At 40.4% G+C, this 24,186-nt stretch overlaps 3 protein-coding genes across 4 annotated transcripts in view; all 3 read left to right on the forward strand.

The window, feature by feature from the left end:
* The window catches only part of LOC103721308 (RNA-binding protein cabeza-like), a 31,379-nt gene extending 24,449 nt beyond the window's left edge, over positions 1 to 6,930 (forward strand). Inside the window, exon 3 of the mRNA XM_039128280.1 lies at positions 6,555 to 6,930. The gene's annotated coding sequence lies outside the window, so the exon portion shown is untranslated. The remainder of the gene's footprint in view (positions 1 to 6,554) is intronic.
* On the forward strand, positions 755 to 23,616 carry LOC103721305 (RNA-binding protein cabeza-like). Of its 2 annotated transcripts, none has more exons than XM_039128277.1 (3): positions 755 to 2,678; positions 2,804 to 2,845; positions 23,213 to 23,616. In XM_039128277.1, exons 1-3 carry the CDS (start codon positions 868 to 870, stop codon positions 23,214 to 23,216), a joined length of 1,857 nt encoding a protein of 618 aa, XP_038984205.1. In that variant the 5' UTR covers positions 755 to 867; the 3' UTR covers positions 23,217 to 23,616. The 2 variants fall into 2 exon arrangements, with proteins under 2 accessions (XP_038984205.1, XP_026665910.2); XM_026810109.2 differs by lacking the exon at positions 23,213 to 23,616 and adding an exon at positions 6,534 to 6,773.
* LOC103721307 (RNA-binding protein FUS-like) lies at positions 10,563 to 23,616 on the forward strand. The gene is made up of 2 exons (XM_039128281.1): positions 10,563 to 12,803; positions 23,213 to 23,616. Exon 1 carries the CDS (start codon positions 10,994 to 10,996, stop codon positions 12,746 to 12,748), a length of 1,755 nt encoding a protein of 584 aa, XP_038984209.1. The 5' UTR covers positions 10,563 to 10,993; the 3' UTR covers positions 12,749 to 12,803; positions 23,213 to 23,616.
* Positions 23,617 to 24,186: the final 570 nt, after the last annotated feature.

Consider the following 24,186-nt stretch of genomic DNA (forward strand, 5'->3'; position numbering starts at 1 on the left):
CGAAAGGCAACATAGCTGCTAACTAGGTCACTTTCTTTGCTGCTCACCATTCTGAAGAAGTTCTCTTAAACCTGTTTTGTTTCCATTCCTCCATATCTGTGAAGTATTTTGTTTATTAACTCTGATAATAATGCTCATGCAAGACTAGTATAAGCTATCAATATACCAAAAAAAAAAGAAGAAAGAAAGAAAAGAAGAAGAGATGTCTTGAAAGTGTGAAAGTTTGCATGAAAGAAATCTCAGTCTCTTATATAATTTCAAGGATCCAAGATACAGTATTATTCATCCTTGAAATCTGATTATTTGAAAGATCTCCATTCTCTTATTCAATTACGGGAGATAATTTGCCGCCAGAATTGGTAGCCAACCATCCCAAAGTTACATTTGCCTATCGACTACGCAGATATTAACCATATCCAGTTCTAACGTGTCCCTGTCGTTTTGTGGGTCCCAGCTGACTCAATTCTAAGCCGGTCAAAAGATTAAATTTTTTTTTTCGGCAATGATCTTGCTGTTAGCCGCCCAACACAGATCACCCTGCAAGGCTAAAACACCAAATATCGGTGGAAACGAATAGTGCCTGTTACTTTGGCGTCCATCCAACTGACGGTCCAGATTGGCCGCAAGCGCCAGACCGTCGTGATCAAACGGCGACAAGTCACTGAAAATAATAATAATAATAATAATAATTATTATTATTATTATTTTTATCATTACTATAACTATTACTATTACTATTATTGAAAAGAAAAGCTATCCTCCTCCCTTCCGCCTTCGTGCCTTCAGGAAGCCGTCCAAAGGATTAGAGTTTCGTCCTTCCTTCCTCTTCACAAACCCTAATCCTAGCCCAAGCCGAGGATTTCCGCGATGGAGCCCGGTGGCGGCGGAGAACGAGGCGGGTTCCACCGCAACGAGGCCATCTCCGCCGTCCAGGACGAGGAGCAGCTCTACGGGGAGGACGAGGACTACGAGGACCTCTACAACGACGTCAACGTCGGCGAGGGCTTCCTCCACGCCGTCCACCGGAGTGACGAGCCCGGCGGGTATCCGAGGGAGGACGGGAGCAGGAGCAACCCTGCTCCGCCGCCCCCTCTGCTCCCGCCGTCGGGGGATGCGCCGGAGAAGGTCCAGATCCTCGGGATCGCTGGCGACACGAAGATCGAGAGGCCGGTGGATGGATCTGGTGGCTTTCATGCGCAAGGATTCCGGGGAGGTGGAGAATCGGCGGTGGCGGTGCGGCCCCCGGCGCTGCCCCCGCCCGTGGCGCCGCCGCCCGGTGGAAGTAGGCCTGAGTTAGGGCAGTCTTCTGGTCGACCCAGCGAGATCCAGGGGCAATCGAGGACCTCTGGCTATGGGAACGAGGGTTATCAAAGGCAAGGGGGTGGCTTTGGAGGTGAGACGAGGCAGGGAGGAGGCGGGCCAGCGGGAGGAGGGAGCGTTAATGGTGGAGGAGAAGGAGCTGGAGGGACGACTCTCTTTGTGGGGGAGCTTCTCTGGTGGACGACGGATGCTGATCTCGAGGCAGAGGTCAGCAAGTACGGGCAGCTGAAGGAGGTGAAGTTCTTCGATGAGAAGGCGAGCGGGAAGTCGAAGGGGTTCTGCCAGGTCGATTTCTATGATCCAGTGGCCGCTGCAGCGTGCAAGGAGGGAATGAACGGGCACGTCTTCAATGGCCGGCCCTGTGTCGTGGCGTTTGCATCGCCGCACACTGTTCGTCGGATTGGAGAAGCTCAACTCAAGAATCAACAGATGGCAGCCCAATCGTCAGCACCGCCTCAGAAGGGGAGAGGAGGGGGAGGGGGGCCGATGGGTGGGAATTATGGGAGGGGTGGTGGTGGTGGTAATTGGGGGAGGGGTGGCATGGGGAATCGAGGACCAATGGGGAATATGAGGAACAGGATGGGGCCTGTGGGTGGCAGAGGAATCATGGGAAACGGCGGCATGGTTGCTCCACCTCCACCGATGCTGCATCCTGGTGCTATGCTTGGTCAAGGTTTTGATCCAACTGGTTACGGAGCAGTGGCTATGGGGAGAATGGGTGGTGCATATGGAGGCTTTCCTGCAGGGCCAACGACAGCTCCATTCCCGGGATTGATGCCTTCATTTCCTCCAGTTGTGGCTCCTCATGTGAACCCGGCCTTCTTCGGGAGGGGAGGGATGGCCGCTGGTGGTGGTGGGATGTGGCCAGATCCAAGTATGGGTGGATGGGGAGGTGAAGAGCAGTCAAGTTATGGGGATGATGCTGCTTCGGACCAGCGGTATGGAGAAGGAAGCCATGGGAAGGATCGAGGTCCTGACCGGGATTACTCGGGGGTTTCAGATAGAAAACATGACAGAGAGAAGGACGTGGGTCCTGGGCAGGAATGGTCGGAGAGGAGATATCATGATGGAAGAGAAATGGGTAGGGAGAGGGATCGTGATTGGGAGAGAGACAGGGAGAGGGAGAGGGAGAGGGAAAGAGGGAGGGACAGAGACAGAGAGGGGGCAACAGAGAGGGAAAGAGAGAGGGGGAGGGAAAGGGATAGGTATCGGGATGACAGAGACCGTCATGGAGATCACTACAGGCAAAAGGACCGTGAATTGGAGCGTGATGATGACTGGAATAGAGGAAGATCATCGATGCAAAGAAGCAAGTCGCGGGAGATTGAGCATTCGAAGAGGCGGCGTTTTTCACCTGAGTAAGATGGGGTGTTAGCAAATTCCTTAGTTATAAAGGAGATCAATGATTTGTGGGCAAGCATGTCAGTCACTCCTATTTATGGTTTAGACTTTTAGTAATTTCATGCCCATCGGACATGTGCAGAGGTTGCTTGCAGGGACCTGTTGTAGCTATCATTTTAGACATGTAAGTTTTCTTTGTCGCTGACATCTGTGTCTTTAATTCTTATCTTGTTTGTAATCTTGCTTTGTGACTGATGTGCTTGATGACACTAATACATCTTGTAACCTTTTCGTGCAATTTTATGCACGATGTAATTGTACTTTATTAAATTAATTTATTCTCAATGCTCAGTGCATTCTTTATGCATACAACCTGAAGTTTCTTCAATGCCAATCTTCTAATGGTTTAGATTTCTGATACGACTAACCCAAATACTGCTGATATATGAAATTCCTTTCTAGGGATGGTTAGTTATTTTTATAAAATGTTTGAGAACCTTTTTATTATAGGTTGCTTGGTCCTGTAACTTTTATTTTGGTCTGAGCAGCAATTGCTAATTGCACAATCTTTTATGTGTTTCATCATTGTTCTGTGGCTTTTTCCTTATGTTTTATTAGCATTGGGTGTTTAGATGTATGGCACTTGACTTTCATCAAGTACACAAGAATCGTTGATAGCCTTGTCTTATAATGGCAACTTTTCTATCCAATGATTGGTCATTCTTTGTACTATCATATTCAAGGACAGCAAAATCATTCTGAATCGTCCGATTTGGTGCGTATTGAGCTGCACTAGTGGTGGACAGGGACAATTCTGTCAAGCAAAATAAGAAACTGGCGATGGAGGGGGAGGCGGAGAGAGAGAAGAAAAGAGAGGAAAAGAGAGATAAGGGGTAGGGAGGAAGAAGGAGAGGAAGAAAGATAGGGGGAGGTTGGCAAACGGCCGACAAAAGGCCGCGGAGGGGTGGAGGAGGGGCTTTGCCTCCAATTCTCCTGTTTCGAATGAAACAGGGGTCCTATAGGAGGGCCTCTTTTTATTTTTGAAGATTTTAAGTGAAGTCGGCAAGCCTTTTTCACCGACCTCCGCCAAATGTTTGCCACCCTCTTTCTCTCTCCCTCTCTCTTTCTTTTCCTCCCTTCATTCTCCCTCTCCTCGACTGTCTCTCGGGATGCGCTCTGGTTGCCTCCATCGGTCTTCTCCCTCTCTCTCCTTCCCTCCCTCCTCCTCTCTCTCTCCCTCCCTCCCTCCCCCCTTCTCTCTATCTCTCTTTTCGTCTCCCTTTCACCCTCTCCGCCGCCCTCTCTGCTGTGTCTATATGGGCCCGGCATAAAATGGCAAGGGGGGTGTACTAAACCATGCTGCTGGCAATCGGTCTGGGCCTGGGTATTGGCACACTGATCCCTGATCATATTATATATGATGTCCATAGTTATGAGGGTGCTAACTGTGTGCCTTTAGGTTTTAAAGAAGAGGACATGCCATACTGTTGGTTTATTTCTGTAATTTTGGCTGCAAAACATTTCCTTATATCTCTTTTTAATTCAAACTTGACTTTGGGAAGTTTGACATGAGCTGGAAACATTATGAAAATTTTATGATTGTTATCTTCTGGAACTATAAGTACGTTTATGGTTAGTTTGTTGGATATTTTCAAAGATAAAAGAGAAATGATAGAAGTAGAGCCTTTATGATAATGGAATGGAAAGTTGGAGACCGGAGGGGTCACTGAGAGGCCCCTAAGTTGATGGGTAAACAGTGGAAAAATGCCCTAATCTATGAAATGTGTTGGACATATATGCATCCAAAGATGGTGAACATCTGAAAGGCGATAATTATTATTTAACAAGGTGCTAACAATTAAAGGCAAATGGGGCGCTTATATAAGTATACATGAGGCTGATAATTGACATGACCGTGGTAATTGTAATCTTGTCTCCTAAAGAAATGGTCTGAGAGGAAGCTTTATTGTCGTAGAGATGAGAACCCATTTTGATCTTAGAAGGTTAAAATTTTTGGCTTTGGTTGACCAAAACCTGACAAGAAAAATGATGAGACTCTTACCAAATGAAAAGAAAAATGAAGGTACAGGCCTTCCACTTCTCAAGAAAAGCCCATCAATTCCATCCAGTTGTAGTGCTCTCTTATTACTAAGTTAAGTTTAAATATTTTGTCCCGTAATTTATACTAAATATTTTTTTATGTATATGTGCATAAATGCTTTGACTGTAGTCAACATTCTTTTTTGCATTGATGGGTTTCTTCGATTGCGTGTCATTGGCTACTAGCATGTTGAGTTATTGCAAATGTCTTTTTTTCGTTTTTATTTTTGCAGAGAGTGCAGAGACTTGAAAGTGCCTCTAAATGTTGCTAATTGACTTGTGCCACAATATCTGTGGGTCAATTTAATTTAGATGAGGGTAATTTAGAGCATTTATTGGAGCAACATTGAACTGAAACTGGTTTTTCTGATGTATTGGCTCCATGCAACTTAGACAATATATTCAGTTGCAAACAATCGAAAAGATCATATATTGGTCAAGGACGAATTCAGTTACCTTGAAGAGTGCTACTGTTACCATCACCATTATTTCTTGCTTTATGAAGTTGGGCTTGCCGGCTTTGCAGCATATGGAGGAGTTCCTTAAACCCTGTTCTGTTTGACTTATGTTGTGCTTGGTTCAACAACTGACATAGGTTGAATCTTCAGAAAGAATTGACTGTATTTCATTTGTTGCTCGCTAGAGACAAGGGCCTACATCTTTTAAATATCAAAATTTCTGTTTAAAATTGGCATGGTACCTGGAAGAAACATTCAGAAAGCAGAGGGGCTGGATGTTAGAACTTGTGGATCACCACATTACTCTGTAAACTGAAGTTATGGAGAAGTATAGGACATCAAGTATGACCAAAGTGACTACCTTGGTAATTCATCTGTGGAAATTTTTTGAGGACCTAAAACCAAGAACTCCATTGGGTTTAGGATTGTCCAACAAGGAGATTACAGGTAGAGTAGCTCTTAACAAGCTTTAATGTTATTGAATTAAAGTACTTTGGCAAAAAATCACTAGTACTAAGTGGATAATCCAAATTATGCAAACGTTGTTTTTTCATCTAATCCATCACAATGCGAAGGGTAATTTCTGCACAAGCTTGTATTGGCAGGCAGTTAGGATTTTCACATCCACAAGGGAAATTTAATTTTCAACAACTTTATGGCAAAATCTTCTTTATGTATCTAGTGGATGAATTGTTAACTTGCTTAGATTGATGAAGAAAATGATTGGACCTTGGGGAACTTATGTTTGACTTGATGGATTTATGAGCTTGGGAAACAACACAAGTCATGTTTTTGATGAATATGAGCTGGGATACAGTTGTACTATGCACCTGAAAGCCGGTGGCATCTTCATGCCAGTGCCGTGCGGTTGGCACCTTCATCAACAAATTGAAATTACAACTGAATAATGATCCTATGTCCATTTTTGATGTGTTCTTGCTTGTTACTTCATAAGCTCCTCCTCCATCAGACTTGTTCCTGTATTACCTTGTTCTATTTCCAGTGTCCAATGCAGATCTTGTTTTGCTTTATTAAGAAAAGATCGCCCATTACAGTGCCATATTAGTCCATTTTTATTTGGAGTGTATGATATATGGTTTTCGTTTTTTGCTTTTAAGATTCTTCGGGTTAGACTTGTGTTCATCTTTATTGTATTTCTTGTCCTCGATTAACTTTATTAAGAAATAATTCATTGGTCTCAGGCTCCTTAAAACTGGATTCTATATTTTGATCGACTTTACGCTTCTTGCATGTTCTTTTGTTTTACTATTGAATAAATCTGATATGCTGACGTTCACCACTTTATGGATGCAGATAGAAGAGCAGTTGGAAATGGTTTGGCTACAGTAGCAGGTCCCTCTTTGTTGAATGGATGCAGGTCTTCTTCTGAGCTTACAAATTGAGTGAGTGATGTGAATGATGCATGTATTTTCCTCCAAAACAAATTTAGTAACTGTATTTTGGTTCGAAACCTTCGGAATGCATTGAAGTGTTGTAAGAGATTTCACTGCACCTGTTTAAGTTAAATGACAGGAAAATGATCTTGCTGATTTACACCTGTTAGCACAATCTCTGACCACGCACTTTCAGAAAGTGATGGTGAGATAGATCTTTGGTCGGTACCGGTAGAAAAAGATGCTGTTCTTGAGGTTTCAGATTTTGTTTGCTTTTTCCTTTTTAATAAATGATGATGATGAAGGAATTTGCTGAAGGCATGGCCACAGATGCATGGGTCCCCTTTGCTTGATGTATGATAAATGTATGCAAGACTCAAGGTTTTTTGGAGTTAGCAGGGTGCCCAAGGTGATTTTTTCGACTATCCTTTTCTTTCTCCCCTGTTGCCTTGTATGGATGAAGAGAAAGACTACCATTTATAGGAAATTCTGAGATCGCTGGATGCAATTTTCATTTGTGCTATCCCACTGATGTTTCTTGTTAGAGTCATGCCCCTTGGAGCTTGTATGACAATTTATGCAGCACTTTGAATGATGAACTTGCTTGGTGCTGTATATGAGTTTGCATTGTGAATTCACATAATGAAGCAACGTGAATGGTGCAAGACAGTTGAGTAGCCTTTTTGGGTGATTTTTCTGTGTTACCATAGAATTACTCAATCCAATACAGCTATATATTGTATGATTCTTTTTAGAAATCTGCTGTCCATATATACTATATTGGTAGAAATTTTGATCTCTTAAAACATTTTGTATCAGCGAAGATATCAGGATGTGTTGGCTTTAAGGAAGTCAAACAGCTTTTGATCCTCTGAAATACCAAAAAAAAAAAAAATCCTCGGGGGAAGCTGCTAATATAAGTGCTGCCTCTAGGATCCTAGTGCAAGTCATCAAAATAATGATTTCGGTATCTGTACCATTACCATGCTGCTATGGTATCATTAGGGTTAGTTTGTGATATCAACACTTGGTTGCTTCATGTTCCGAGTAGCAGTTCGTTACTCTCTCTCTCTCTTTTTTTTTTTTTTTTTTTTACATAATATACTCTGCGGGTTTGTTTAATTGGGATATATTAGATTATGGAATAATCTAATAGTTTATGGAAATTATTTATTTAAAAAAATAATTTTGGAGGAAAATAAATTTTATTATATTTGGTTGGTGAAAAAATTATTTCAAAAAAAATTCTGAAAAAAATTATCATATTTGGTTGGAGGCAATATTGAGTTGAAATATTGCCAAATTTTTAATAATATTTTTAAATAAATAATTCAAGTGATGATATTTTTTTCTTAGTCCATTTGTTAGCCATTTATAGTCTACTTACAGAAATGTTCTTAATATTAACTATTTTTAATATTAAATTATGTTTATATGAGTTAATAAATATTTTAAAACTAATTATACATTTATTAGAAAATACATTGCTTATTATAAATATATTTTAGTATATTTTGGTATACAAATAAATATATTAATTTTAGTAAATCTTATGATAATTAATAAATATTTGTTAATTTTTTATTAATAATTAATAAGTATTAATATATATATATATTACATATATGAATAGTTATAAATATTATTAATCAATATATTAATGTATTTATAATATATAATATAATATTAATATAATTAATATTAATTATATAATATAGTTAATATTAATTATATAATATTATCAATGTAATATTAATATAATATAAGTGAGGGTATTTTTGTCAAGAAATGATAATTTTAGATTACCTCCACTAGGTAATCCAATGCGTGAAAATAAATACTATCCCCTGATGATATTTATTTATCTTCTCTCTCAAGAACATAGATATGGGATTCACTATTTATTTTACCATTTCTCTCATTTATTTTTCGTACTAAATATAGTATTCTGACATGAGATTTATTTTTTCATACCAGATTACTCCTAAGCAAACAAGCTCTTAGGTAAAACTTTGGAGTATCCCAATTCATAGATTATTCCCAGTGAAAAAATCCATGTCTTAGGCCAACCTTTACACTTGGGGTTAGGACTTCTCTCCCCTTTTTCTCCCAAAAAGAAAGCTTTATGAATGACTAGAGGCTTCATTATACTACTCACAAAATTACTATGTATATGGATATCATAAAAAGTTTGCGTGACCAATAACCATGACAGCAATTCACAAGCCTTGTCCCGACCATTTGAGAAACATTGTCACCAAGCATATTCGGCAGTTCAGATTGCAAGCTAGAGGTAGAGGCGGCAAAGTAAGCAAATCAGCTAGCCAATCTCTTATTATATAAGAGTTCAATAGTATTTCAATAAAACAAAAGAGTTTAATAGTATATTTTAGTCTAAAATGCATGCAGTAAAAGATGCCATGGAGCGGTGGTTATCCCTTCATTTTAGCATCATTTTCTTTCTAAAAGATAGTGCTGCATCATACTTTTAAAAAACTAATTTAAAGCCTTTGGAAAATTCAGCTGGATTATGCTAAATTTTCGACTAGATTCATAGATTAGGTTGCCCATTTTAGCATAACTTTATCACTGAAATACCTTCTAAAATCTTATGGAAATAAAAAAAAAAATCATAAATCTTTTTCTCTTTCTGCAGCCTAACAAGCCTTTGGGTAATCCTCGAAAGATAGGAGACGGACAAACCGGCAAGTCTTATTCTTGCAAAATATTCGGCCCAATTTTATAGAAATATCCAAATATGCTCTAATTTTTTTAAATATATTATATGCCTTCAGACATAGAAATAGATTGATGAGATAGATCATGGGAGGTGGATGTTTCCAATCAACCAAACCCTTCTGAGGGGTGATCACATCACCCTTGCATAGGTGATTGAAGGACACAATTGTCAATCGAGCTGTGGATGAGTTTCCAAGTACTGGGTGTCCATCATTCTTCAACTTCCCGTTGCTCAAGGCATATAAAGCACCAAATTAAGAATAATAGGTTTACCATTCACCTGAACGTCTTTCTAGGAGCTAACTGTAATTCTTAATATTCTTTCTCAATGTATTATCTCAAGGAATTGGCTTGTACTTCTTTTCTAATTTATGTGCTTCTCTATAAGCAACCCTTCTATTGTAAATTTCAATCATTATTGGAAGCAGTTCAGGGGGGTAAGCATTACCTCCAAGATGTCACCCATATTAATTAGAAAATCATTAGGGATGGGATCCAAATTCAACCCCTTCCTATCTTTGAGCACTTGGAGTCAACCAAAGTCCTGCATGAGGATACCGATCCCAGGTGCATCAGAATGCCCATGCAGCACAATTGTGAGGTCATCCATTGGGGATGATCTACACCAAATTTATTGGACAGATCCTCCTCTTCAAGGCCCAAAGCTAGAGACAACAACAAGGCAATCTCTCTATAAACATCAACAACAGTATATAAGAAAAATAGGAATCGAGTACATTTGAATAAGACGAAGACTGATGCATGTATAACTGCCTGTGCGGTTGGTTATCTGAGGACCTTACTCTCTCCTTGTGTACGTTGAAGTTGGTGGCTATTCTAACTATCTCAAAGGGGTCCTCAGAGTAGAGGCTGGACTCGTATTCAACTCCATGGTTTATGATCTATGAATTTTTAGAACAAAGTATAATGGTGCAAACTAAAAGGGAATAGAGAGGGGATAAAAGATAAGCGATTTATGTTTTAGAAATGCTTGCTCATTTCTTATATCTGAGAGTGGGGAAAGAAATCAATTAGATAATCCATTAGCAAACGGGTCCATGCTTTAGCAATCATGCTGAGATCATGGACTAGAGAATTCTATTACGCTATAAAAATAGTTCTTTTAAACTTAAAGCGGGCTCTTTTCGATGTTCTTTGCTAGTGGAGGAGGGGGTCTGGCTCGTCAATATGGTGGGTCCAGATGAGGAGATGAGAGGAAGAAGGCAAGGAAGTGGAGGGCGGAAAGGGGGAAAGGATCTCGGAGGCGGAGAAGAAGGTGGGAAGGTGAAGGAGGTTGGCGGAAGCGCCATTAATGGAAGCCGATATCTATCCTTCTCTCGGCCCCCTTCCAACGGGAGCAAATGCCACCCCGCTTGGACCTTCTCCGTTGCTAAATGCTCCTCTTTTCGACGGCTAGACCGGACGATGCAAATGCCATTGTTAAATATAATATATTATAATTATAATTATTCTTAGTAGTACTATTGTTACTATTACTATTATTATTATTGTTGTTGAAAACAAAACCCATCCTCCTCTCTTCCGCCATCGTGCCTTCAGGGAGCCGTCCAAGGGATTAGGGTTTCGTCCCTCCTTCCTCTTCAGAAACCCTAATCCTAGCCCAAGCTGAGGATTTCCGCGATGGAGCCCGGCGGCGGCGGAGAACGGGGCGGGTTCCACCGCAACGAGGCCATCTCCGCCGTCCAGGAAGAGGAGCAGTTCTACGGGGAGGACGAGGACTACGAGGACCTCTACAACGACGTCAACGTCGGTGAGGGCTTCCAACATGCCGTCCACAGGAGCGACGAGCCCCGAGGGTATCCGAGGGAGGACGGGAGCAGGAGCAACCCCGCACCCCCGCTCCCGCTGCTCCCGCCGTCGGTGGATGCGCCGGAGAAGGTCCAGATCCCTGGGATCGCGGGCGACCCAAAGATCGGGAGGCCGGTGGATACATCTGGTGGCTTTCATGAGCAAGCATTGCGGGGAGGTGGAGAATTGGCGGCGGCGGCGCGGCCCCCGGCGCCGCCGCCCGGTGGAAGTAGGCCTGAGTTAGGGCGGTCTTCTGGTCGACCCGGCGAGCTCCAGGGGCAGTCGAGGAACTCTGGCTATGGGAACGAGGGTTATCAAAGGCAAGGGGGTGGCTTTGGAGGTGAGACGAGGCAGGGAGGAGGCGGGCCAGCGGGAGGAGGGAGCGTTAATGGTGGAGGAGAAGGAGCTGGAGGGACGACTCTATTTGTGGGGGAGCTTCACTGGTGGACGACGGACGCTGATCTCGAGGCAGAGGGCAGCAAGTACGGGCAGCTGAAGGAGGTGAAGTTTTTCGATGAGAAGGCGAGCGGGAAGTCGAAGGGGTTCTGCCAGGTCGATTTCTATGATCCAGTGGCCGCTGCAGCGTGCAAGGAGGGAATGAACGGGCACGTCTTCAATGGCCGGCCCTGTGTCGTGGCATTTGCATCGCCGCACACCGTTCGTCGGATGGGAGAAGCTCAACTCAAGAATCAGCCTATGGCAGCCCAATCGTCAGCACCGCCTCAGAAGGGGAGAGGAGGGGGAGGGGCCCCGATGGGTGGGAATTATGGGAGGGGTGGTGGTGGTGGTAATTGGGGGAGGGGTGGCATGGGAAATCGAGGGCCAATGGGGAATATGAGGAACAGGATGGGGCCTGTGGGTGGAAGAGGAATCATGGGAAACGGCGGGATGGTTGCTCCACCTCCACCGATGCTCCATCCTGGTGCTATGCTTGGTCAAGGTTTTGATCCAACTGGTTACGGAGCAGTGGCTATGGGGAGAATGGGTGGTGCGTATGGAGGCTTTCCTGCAGGGCCGACCACAGCTCCATTCCCGGGATTGATGCCTTCATTTCCTCCAGTTGTGGCTCCTCATGTGAACCCGGCCTTCTTCGGGAGGGGAGGGGTGGCCGCTGGTGGTGTTGGGATGTGGCTGGATCCCAGTATGGGTGGATGGGGAGGTGAAGAGCAGTCAAGTTATGGGGATGATGCTGCTTCAGACCAGTGGTATGGAGAAGGAAGCCATGGGAAGGATCGGGGTCCTGACCGGGATTGGTCGGGGGTTTCAGATAGAAAGCATGACAGGGAGAAGGACGTGGGTCCTGGGCCAGAATGGTCGGAGAGGAGACATCATGATGGAAGAGAAATGGGTAGGGAGAGGGAGAGGGAGAGGGAGAGGGAGAGGGGGAGGGACAGAGACAGAGAGGGGGCAACGGAGAGGGAAAGAGATAGGTGTCGGGACGACAGAATCCATCATGGAGATCACTACAGGCACAGGGACCGTGAATTGGAGCGTGATGATGACTCGGATAGAGGACGATCATTGATGCAAAGAAGCAAGTCACGGGAGGTTGAGCATTCAAAGAGGCGGCATTTATCACCGGAGTGAGATGGGGTGTTAGCAAATTCCTTGGCTAGGAAGGAGATCAATGATTTGTGGGCAAGTATGTCAGTCACTCCTATTTATGTTTTAGACTTTTAGTAATTTCATGCCCATGGGACACATGCAGAGGTTGCTTGGAGGGACCTGTTGTAGCTATCATTTTAGACGTAGTTTCGTTGTCGCTGACATCTGTGTTTTTAATGCTTAGCTTGTTTGCTTTGTGACTGATGTGCTTGATGACACTGGTGCATTTTGTAACCTTTTTGTGCAATTTAATGCACGATGTAATTGTACTTTATTAAATTAATTTATTCTCAATGCTTAGTGCTTTCCTTTTGCATACAACCCGAGCTTTCTTCAATGGCAATCTTCTAATGGTCTACACTTCTGATACCACTTACCAGAATACCTATGATATATGAAATTCCTTTCTAGGGATGGTTAATTAAAATGTTTGAGAACATTTTTATTATAGATTGCTTAATCCAATAACTTTTGTTTTGGTCTCAGCAGCAATTGCTGATTGCACAAACTTTTATATGTGGCTCATCATTGTTCTGTGGCTTTTTTCTTATGTTTCATAACTGGTGTGTATTTAGATGTATGATACTTGCTTTTCATCAAGTACACAATAATTGTTGATAGCCTTGTCTTATAGTGGCAACTCTTCTTTCCAATGTGTGGTCATTTTTTGTACTATCATATTAATATGCTGTCCATAGTTATTAGAGTGCTAACTGTGTGCCTTTAGATTTTAAAGAGGAGGGCATGCCATCCTGTTGGTGTATTTCTTGAATTTTGGCTGCAAAAGATTTCCATATATCTATTTTTAATTCAAACTTGACTTTGGGAAGTTTGACATGAGCTGGAAACATTGTGAAAATTTTATGATTGTTATCTTCTGGAACTATAAGTACATTTATGGTTAGTTTGTTGGATATATTGAAAGTTTAAAAAGAAATGATAGAAGTAGAGCCTTTATGATAATGGAATGGAAAGATGAAGACAATAGGGGTCACTGACAGGCCCTTAAGTTGATGGGTAAACAATGGAAAAGTCCTAATCTATGAAATGTGGAGGACATAAATGCATCAAAAGATTCTGAGCGCCTGAAAGGCGATAACTATTATCTAAGAAGGTGCTAACAATTAAAGGTAAATGGAGCCTTCCACTTCCTAATTCCATCCAGTTGTAGTGCTCTCTTATTAATAAGTTAAGTTTAAATATTTTGCCCCTTGATTTATACTTAAATATTTTTTATGTATACGTGCATATATGCTTTGACTAGTCAACATTCTTTTTTGCATTGATGTGTTTCTTCGATTGCGTGTCATTGGCTATCGGCATGTCTAGTTATTGCAAATGCCTTTTTCTCGTTTTTATTTTTACAGAGAGTGCAGAGACTTGAAAGTGCTTCTAAATGTTGCTAATTGACCTGTGCCACAATATCTGTGGGTCAATTTAATGTAGATGAGGGTAATTTAGAGCGTTTATTGCAGCAACATTGAACTGAAACTGGTTTTCTGATGTATAGGCTCCATGCAACTTTACTTAGACAATATATTTAGTTGCAAACAATCAAAAATATCATATATTGGTCAAGGACATTTAGTTATCTTGAAGAGTGTTACTGTTACCATCACCATTATTGCTTGCTTCATGAAGTTGGGCTTGCCGTTTTTGCAGTGTATGGAGAAGTTCCTTAAACCCTATTCTGTTCGACTTATGTTGTACTTGGTGCAACAACTGACGTAGGTTGTATGTTCAGAAAGAATTGTCTGTATTTCATTTGTTGCTCACTAGAGGCAAGGACCGACATCTTTTAAATATCGAAGTTTCTGTTTAAAATCAGCTTGGTATCTGGAAAACATTCAGAAAGCAGAGGGGCTGGATGTCAGAAACTTGTGGATCACCAGATTACTCTGTAAACTGAAGTTATGGAGAAGTATAGGACATCAAGTATGGTCAAAGTGACTACCTTGGTAACTTATCTGTGGAAATGTTTTGAGGACCTTAAACCGAGGACTCCATTGGGTTTAGGATTGTCCGACAAGGAGATTACAGGTAGAGCAGCTCTTAACAAGCTGTAATATTATTAAATTAAAATACTTTGGCAGAAAATCATGAGTACTAAGTGGATTATCCAAATTATATAAAAGTTGTTTTTTCATCCAATCCATCACAGCACAACGGGTAATTTCTGCACAAGCTTGTATTGGTAAGCAGTACGGAGTTCACACCCACGAGGGAAATTTAATTTTCATCGACTTCATAGCGAAGTCTTCTTTATATATCTAGTGGATGAATTATTAACTTGCTCAGATTGATGAAGAAAATGATTGGACCATAGGAAAATTATGTTTGACTTGATGGATTTATGAGCTCAGGAAGCAACAGAAGTCATGGTTTCGATGATTTGTATTTTAAATATGTTGTTCCACAAATCTCAGATCACCATGGGCAATTTCTCTAATCTTGATTATATCATGTTTAATAACCTTGATCCTAGCTAAATGGTTCATGTACACTTAAAATAGATCGCTTGATTGGTGCATCAAATGCACAACATATTTAATGTTGCTAACAATGTTATGCCATGTTCATCATTGTAACTTTGATTCATCATAATTTTTGTTTTGCTTGTGTCTTCTTGGGGCTGGGTCTTGAAGGTGGGGGCAAGGGTAATGTATATAACTATATCCATGGATTGAGGTACCACAACATACTGGTCTGTGCTGTACAACATACATTGTGCTGATAAGGTATCATGATAGCACCACTGTACCATGTGTTCTAGTCTGTGCTAGATCATGTCAGTCCAACATTCAGCATGACTGATATAGGTATATGACCTCTATGATCGCTAGGCATTAGCACATGTTAATACCTATTATGCGAAGCCTTGAATGGAAATGGTAGGGAGCATGGTTCCAGCATTTTAAAATGCAGTTCATGTGGCTATGTATACTCCCCCATATGTGAAAGCAGCCACCACATAGGGGTTGGGCTGCATAGTGAGCCATCAAGTGCCTACATAGGCCCAAGCAGCTCGCATATGTAGCCTGAATGCACAAAATTGTGATGATGTTGGATGACAAGTCACCTTCCTATGAGAAATCTTTCGAGTGTAGTTTTGAAAAATTAATAACTTAACTACCACATCTTGTTTATTAATTTAGGTATTTGATACTTAATTATAAGTGGTGCATCCTTGTTGCTCATTCTTAGGTCATCTATCATTTGACAATTTGTAAATTACAAATTTTGAGAATGGTTGATAGAAGTATTTTTGTTCTTTTTTGGTTAATATAATAGGGTCTCAAATATGTGGAATAGCATCCATACATAATCTTTTTGTCCTGAAATAACTTTTCTGTTTCTTTTTTTAAGCTTATTTTTATCTTATTGTATGCATTATATTTATTTTTAAGTACTTTATGCCAACTGTATATGTGCTTGCATATGCACGCGCATACTGCATGGCAGTATCTCAACTTTCCACATGCTGCAGCTTCTTTTTGAAACACTGCATGGTTCTTTGTTTCTTGATTGTATTATTTTATTGGATCCTCCTGTTTCTACCTCATTTGTACTTATATTTACTTATCAAACTCATAGGGTTATATCCCATCATAAAGGTATAAGTAGGACTATGACCACATTGGTGGTGCCTTATGAAGCATTGTCTTGTTGTAATCTAGCTTTTAAAGTTTCATTTTATTGAACATCGAAAGTCGGAATACATTACATATTTTTGTTTCTGGCCTTAAAAGACCGGATATGTTTTTTTTTTTTTTTTGGCTGTTGTTTGGGCTGTATTTTGGCTCATTCTTTTGGTCCATTATTGATGTAGATGTTATAAGTAATGGCCAGCCAGTATAATAGTATTTTGGTCAGTTGACCATCACATATTGCACCTTTTAGCACGATAAAGGGACACAAGAGACAGGTGGCATGTGCTCTTCTTTTTCTTCTTTCTATCCTTGTTTCCCTCCCTTCTCTGTTTCTCTTCTTTTAATTTTTTTAATTCTTTCCCTGCTTGGAAAAATATCCCACAAAAAAAAGAAGAAATGTGCAGCCAGCAGGTTGCTAGCATGTTTCCTTAGATCCATAAATGGTTTCTTACAACAGAAATTCAGATCTAGGTCTTTGCTAGTTCATGTAATCTTGAATCACCATTTTGGAATACTGCCATCTTCAATTCCTCTCCCCCATCTGAAGAAGATAAGAGGAGCTTCAAATATGTGCCTTGATCAAAATTTTGTCAGATTGCCCTTTTTTAATTTTTAAGAAATATTATTTGGTAACCAATACATTCAGTTGATGCTGCCTCTCTTATTCTGCATGCTACATGCCATTTGGTAGACAAAGAATAGGTACCGTTTTGAGTAATTCACACCTTTTGGATTAGTCAATCTTTCCCTTTCTGAAATCTACTCAATTTATGTTTGAAACCATTCTGATATCATCGAATAGTAAAGCTTTCAGTTTTTGTTAGTCTGTATGCACTTACCAGGGCAGATTGTTATGATAATAAACCCATCCCAATTCATTAACTGAAATTGTAGAACAGCAATATCTTGGGTATAGTTAATGAATGAGTTTTTTGGTGACAAGTGAGGTTAAAATATTTGTATAAGAACCCACTTTTGACATATGGAAGTAGCACTGATGATTAGAGGCTATGACATGCTTGGTCAAGACATGTTGAGAAATGTGCAATGTGGGATGCTATATGTGATGTTTTTGGCTCTTGGATGCAATGTGGGGTGTGGAAAATTTGTCCGTGTTGTTAAAATATACTTGTGTCTATAACTTAAAAGCATCTTTATTCTCTAATTAGGTAATAGAGCGCTACTTTGGCTTAACACTTTGGTCTATTTTGTTTTTTTTCCTTGTAGACACTCCTTTATAACTCAAGCACGTAGAACATATCGAATGCACAATGCATTTTGGAGAGATTTAATATGAATATATTGAAGTTAAGAACTTTCGTAAGCTAATACGATGCAATCCCAAATCTCATCTTTGAACACAAGCATTATCTGGTTTCCCCTGCTGTGAGGAGGAATCAGTTGACCCTGTTCTCTTTCGCTGTGGGAGAGCTATGCGAGTTTGAAGATTAGCCGATGCCCCACGGGAGCTTCTTCAGTCGGTGACCCCATTTGCATTCCTTGTGCACTTGAGAGGATGCTCCAGTAGATCGTCATCCAGACATGTTGCCATCAGGGTTGCCTATATTGCTTATAATATCTAGCTAGCCAAGAACGCCTAAATTTTTGAGGAGGTCAATCGGTCGATGCGATTTATCTCGGACAGAGCTTTGGCTCAAGCCGCCGAGATCATCCACACACATGGTGTTGAAGAGCCTATAACAGCTTGGGACAACTGGGACTCTTTTGTAGCTCCTGCAGCAACTTGAATGGTGTTTATCACTTAGGTGCCCTCACCCTCGAGTTTTCTTAAGGTGAACTTTGATGCTTGTGGGATGGATGGTGGCAGTAGAGGTGGAGTAGGGTTTGTGATCAGAGGCCTGGACTTTAGACTCATTGTTGTGGGTAGCCCCATCTTTGATACATTAGTCCTAGGGGCGAAGATGAGGACAGCTTGGGTGGGTATTACCTATGCTTGTTGCATCTTAAGAGCTGATCTCATCCTCCTAGAGGGGGATTTTGCTACAGTGATTGGTTGGATCTGAAGGAAGGACACAGAAATAGGTACACCCCTCTTGAAGGATATTTGGAGATTGGCAGGGAGACTACTTCCTTCCAAGCACGTTTACCGAGAGGCGAGCGGGGCTGCAGATTGGATGACCTCTTATGTGGCGGAGCGCTCTAGCGAGATGTGGTGGACTGACTTGGCGCTGATACCAAGGGCGCTTCGGGACATCTTATTTTTTTATTTTTTTGGATGTATTCATACTAGAATGGTGTGAATCGCCCGTTGTAGCAAAAGAAAAAAAACACAAGCATTATTGTCAACAGCTAAATGACAAATAAACTTGTGTCGCCTGGCCTGCTCAAGCCAGAAGACTTTTGGGTGGACATGGGCCAAGATTTTAGGCTCAGTGGGTTGTGCCAAGTCTGGAAAAATAAAGTCTTCTATTAAATAAGTCGGACTTAAGTTTGGGGATTAAAACTTGACTTGAATTTTTTTAACCTAGGTTTTTTAATCCTAGGGTCAGTTTGCCACTCCCATTTGGGTATTGGGTTGCCAGTTCCTCGCTTATTTTTTCCTATATCTGTTCAGATCTCCTCTCCTCCTGCTCCTCTTCTCCCCTCTTCTTCTTCTCCCATTGCTGCCGGCAACCACAACAACCACCACTGAGAAGAAGGCTTTGGAGGTGGTGAAGGTGGTGGAGAGTTGGCTCTTAGTCTTCTTTTGCCTTTTCTACCTCTATGCTCTGATGGTTCTCCCTCGTTTTTTCGGAGCCGCCCTCTAGGATGACTCCTCATGGTGCATCGGGTATTCCTATTAGCCTCGAGTTTCTTGAGCTCCTCCTGAGACACTCTACTAGTTTTGGTCCTTTTGTGGTTATCGGATGTCAACTTCTTGTTATTTGGTCCTGGTGTGCTTATGTTGGTTGTCTTTTAGCCTTTTCACTTCCAAGTTGGTACCTTTCTTTTCCTTACCAACTTCGGTCATCAAGCTTTGAATCCACTTCTGGAGCTTTTCTTGAAGTGTGGCTTTGTATTTGTCATAATTGATATGTTTTGTCATATTGACATCATTCCAATCCTAAGTTTGTAGTATATTGAGTATTGAGTCCTGGTCCAATTATTTGGCTCGTTAGGCTCCTGACATCTTTTTTGTTGATTTTTATTGATTTTGGTCCTCAAGACTTCTTCTTATCATCTTGCTTTCTTTTAATTCGTTTTTAAGCTTATAGGACCCTTTCTCATGGTGGTTCTTAGCATGCATCCATCTTTCATTTGTGTGAGCTTACAACTACTTTTAGTTATTTTATACTCTTGGATTTCTCCACACTCTATATGTATTATGTTGAACTTATCCAAACATGATGGAATCTAGAAAATTAGAATTCTAAACCTAATTATATAAGTATTTTTAAAAGCACTTTTAGCGTTTTTAAAAGCATTTTAATTATTTTTCATATTTTTTAAAAAATGGTGAAAAAGGGTGAGGAAGCTCGAGGCTCAGCCCGAAGCCTGAAGTCCGAGTTAGGGCAGGGCTTGGGCTTGCAAAGCAGGTCCAAAGGCAGTGGTGGCCTGGGCCTGGGCCTGGGCCGTGAACAAGTCTAATGGTGGAGGCTGTAACTAGTTGCAACCTTTGAGATGTGATCTCAATGGCACTTGATATATCTGGATTATTGATGTAAATTCTTAAGCACACTCACATTCCCTAGACTTAACCTTTCTTGTTCCGAGAGAGAGAGAGAGAATCAACAGGAAGTTTGTGTGTGGCATGTGCACATGGGTGTCTCTGTGTGTCTGCATAAATGTTGTATGCAAAATATTTATTTTTTGCCATGTTCAAGGGGTGGTGATGTACTAATTTAGGATCTGTTAAAAAGAATTGAATGGTAAAGAGGAAAAAATGCAAGGGGTGTGTGTATAAAGAGTGTATACGAAAGATTTATTTTTTTTCTGATGTACTATATAAGGATACTATTAAAGAGATTTGAATGGAATAATAAAGAGAAAAAATGCAAGATATCCATTGGAATGGATTGGGGTAGAGGGACAGTTGGGAAGTGGTACCGTGAGAATTAGGATCATTGGTGAGAATTGAGAGAGAGAGAGAGAGAGAGAGAGTGGCATGCGCATCTAGTTAGAGATTCGTAGTTAAGGAATCCGATCTCTGTGTGCATGAGAGATTTTAGGGATGGAAAAATCAGTTCTTTGGAATAATAAATGGGACATTTTTTGCAGGAGAGTGGGAACTCATTGTTCATCCTCTCTCCTTGGTGGGCCAAATCTTAAAAATCACAAAAGAAGTAAAAAGGAAAAATCATGGGTGTGCAAGAAGTCTCAAACAGAGAGAAAAGTTACAAAGAGGCCAAATATTTACTTGGTGTTTCATGTTTGTATATACTTGTAGCAAAAGATTGAAAAAATGTTTTTTATTTGAGAAATAATTTAACAGAATATTTTTGAAATTCAGAACTTTCATTTTCTTAATATGGCATATGTTTGCTGGCAAGTTTCTTGCAAAGCTGTGGATTTCACAAGTTCAGCATGTTTTAATGTTTAGAAGTGGAAAGAGGGGATTTTGAACCATAGGAGGAAAAGGAAACTTGTTTTTTTCAAAAAGAGTTATAAGACCCAGAATGCTAATATAAATCTGATTCCAGGTTGTTCTGAAAACTTTAGAATACTTTGAACAAATAAACAGTGAGGGAAGAGAGTTAAAGAATGGGAGGTGAAATGTAGACAAAAATGAAAATAGTGGAAAAAAAGAAACTAAAATAGGAGGAGATGTGGGAGAAGGAAGTCAAACACCCGCAAATAACAAAATCCCTGTCTCAGTCGCAGCCGAGCCCTTCAGCGAACAAAGTGCCAGTCCATCTGTCTTGCTGATTAAGAATCTTTTCAGGACTTTATGGAATAACAATAAATGGAAAAGTGCGGTCGATAAACTTTATTATGAGGCAGCACTTTAGGGGCCACAGTGATAACAAAGTTAAGCTGACATTATTGGCTGGCTGGTAGACACCATAGTGCCTTTAATTCCAAAGTTCTTAGTGCTGTAAATCTGAGTTTTAAGAGATGTCATCTTTGTATCATTTTTGTTCTGAGACTGTGATTGCTGTGACAGCTATCCTCCTTTTAACCTTATCTGGGTTCTCCTATAAAAGTAGGCCAGAGAGTAAGTCTCCACATATGCCATAGTTCGCCGAACGAAATCTGGCTGCAAACCCAAGGATATGATTTTCTTTTCATTTTATCCTGTGGAGATATAACTATGCCATGGGGGTAATAACAAAATTATTGCTTGGGTGATTTAACAACAAGTATTATGTAAGCCATCTAGTTTGGATGTACTTTGTTGCATAAATTATTTGTGAGGAATGCCTGAACTTTTGGATGTTCCTGGTTCTACTGACAACTGCTCATAATTGTATATGATGATAAACTTATTTTTCCAGTTATGGATTTCTTAAAGACTATATATATTTTTCTCTTGATGTCAATGTAAAAAGTCACTTAGTCATGAGCACGGTAATTGGGGTATTTGGAAGCAACTATTGCATAGATGGCATGGGTATAAAGTCTCTATAATTATTCTTGATGTTTGGTTAGTTGTACGTTTAAGTTATAGCCTTCATGAAGTACCATTACCAGCAAGCCAGACCCCATTTATGTAGAATTAGCTTTATGAATCCCCTATCATTTTTTGACAAGATGTCTCATATGTCATTGCTAGATTTGATTGGTTGTGTTGTCTCTCAAGCTATGGAAGGTAGATAACTTGAAGGTAGATGATTTTGTTTGGGACCATATGATGATGATGCAAAATTCTGTGTCATGTAAAGGTGAACCTTAAAATTACTGCAAGCGGGTTTCATGATTATTGCATAATTTCTTCACGGAAATCTGCTGTCCCTAACCATTATGAAATATTGTATGAACAAGCCAAGCCCCATTTATATAATCAATTCTTTTTCTCTATTAATTCCTTCAAGGAGTCTGACATATCATTGCTAGATTCTCCTAACTTAAAACTAATGCTAGTGTGTCATGATTATTGTACCACTCTGTATAGGAGTTGATATGTAAACCCCTCTCACATATCATTGCTATGTTCTCCTAACTTTAAAACTAATGCTGGTGTATCATGATTATTGTACCACTCCATGTAGGAGTTGATATGAAATGGGGTTTTCACTTTTCAATTTTTAATCCAAACAAGGTTTTAAGTACTGTATACTGGCTGGACACTGGCATGATAAGTGACATGCCTTACTGTGCCGATGCTTGTTAGACCCTGGCATCGTAGTGTGCAAGCACTAGCATGCAGCTGGGATAAAGTTGTGCGATGCGCCTGCAACGCAGTGGCATCTTATTGCCAGCACCACACAGTTGGCACCTTCATCAACAAATTGAAATTATAACTGAATAATGATCCTATGTCCATTTTTGATGTATCCTTGCTTGTTACTTCATGGGCTCCTCCATCAGACTTGTCCCTGCATTACCTTTGTTCTGTTTCCAGTGTCCAATACTGATCTTGTTTTTCTTTATTAAGAAAGTATGACCCATGCAATATTAGTCCATTTTTATTTGGAGTGTATGATCCTTTATGGCCTTTAAGATTCTTCGAGTCCGACTTGTGTTCATCTTTATTCTATTTCTGGTCCCCGATTAAGTTTATTAAGAAATAATTCATCAGTCTCAGGCTCCTTGAAACTGGATTCTAGATTTTGATCAACTTACACTTATTGCATGTCTTTTTGTTTTAGTAATGAATAAATCTGATATGTTGACTTTCACCAATTTATGGATGCAGCTAGAAGAGCAGTTGGAAAAGGTTTGGCTATAGTAGCAGGTCCCTCTTTCTTGAGTGGATGCAGAACTTCTTCCGAGCTTACAAATTGAATGAGTGATGTGAATGAAGCAGGTATTCTGCTCCAAAAAACCAATTTAGTAACTGTCATTTTGGTTTGAAACCTTTGGGATGTTTTGAAGTGTTGTAGGAGATTTCACTGCATGAAATGTAAGATTTTAGTTAAAAGACAGGAAAATGGTCTTGCTGATTTACACCTGTTAGTGCAATATCTGACCACGCACTTTCAGAAAGTGATGGTGAGATAGATCTTTAATCAGTGCTGGTGGAACAAGATCTCTTGAGGTTTCAGATTTTGTTTGCTTTTCTTTTTTAATGAATGATGATGATGAAGGAATTTGCTGAAAGCATTGTTACAGATGCATAGGTCTCCTTTGCTTGATGTATGATAATTGTATGCAAGACTCAAGCTTTTTGGAGTTAGCAGGGTGCGCAATGTGATTTCTTGACTATCCTGATTTTTTTTCCCTCTTTCCTTGTACGGATGAAGAGAAAGACCACCATTTATAGAAGATTCTGAGATCGCTGAATATGATTTTGATTTGTGTTATATTCTGTTTATGTTTCTTGTTGAGTCATGCCCCTTGGAGCTTTAATGAGATTTTATGCTGAATACAATTTTGATTTGTGTTATATTCTGCTTGGTGCTGTTTATGAGTTTGCACTGTGAATTGTGCCATATAATGAAGCAAGATGAATGGTGCAAGAAGTTGAGTGACTTTTTTGAGCAATTTTTCTGAGTTACCATAGCATTGCTAAATCCAAAGCTACATGTTGTGTGATTTCTTTCTTTTTAGAAGTCTGCTGTCACATTTGACATTCAGAGTAATTTTTTAAAAAAAATTAGGTGATCTCCATATGCTATGTTGGTAGAAATTTTGATCTCCACCATTTTGTATCAGGGAAGACTTCAGGAT

This window comes from Phoenix dactylifera, chromosome 7 (assembly GCF_009389715.1).
Source record: "Phoenix dactylifera cultivar Barhee BC4 chromosome 7, palm_55x_up_171113_PBpolish2nd_filt_p, whole genome shotgun sequence".
NCBI classification, from domain to species: Eukaryota; Viridiplantae; Streptophyta; class Magnoliopsida; order Arecales; family Arecaceae; genus Phoenix; species Phoenix dactylifera.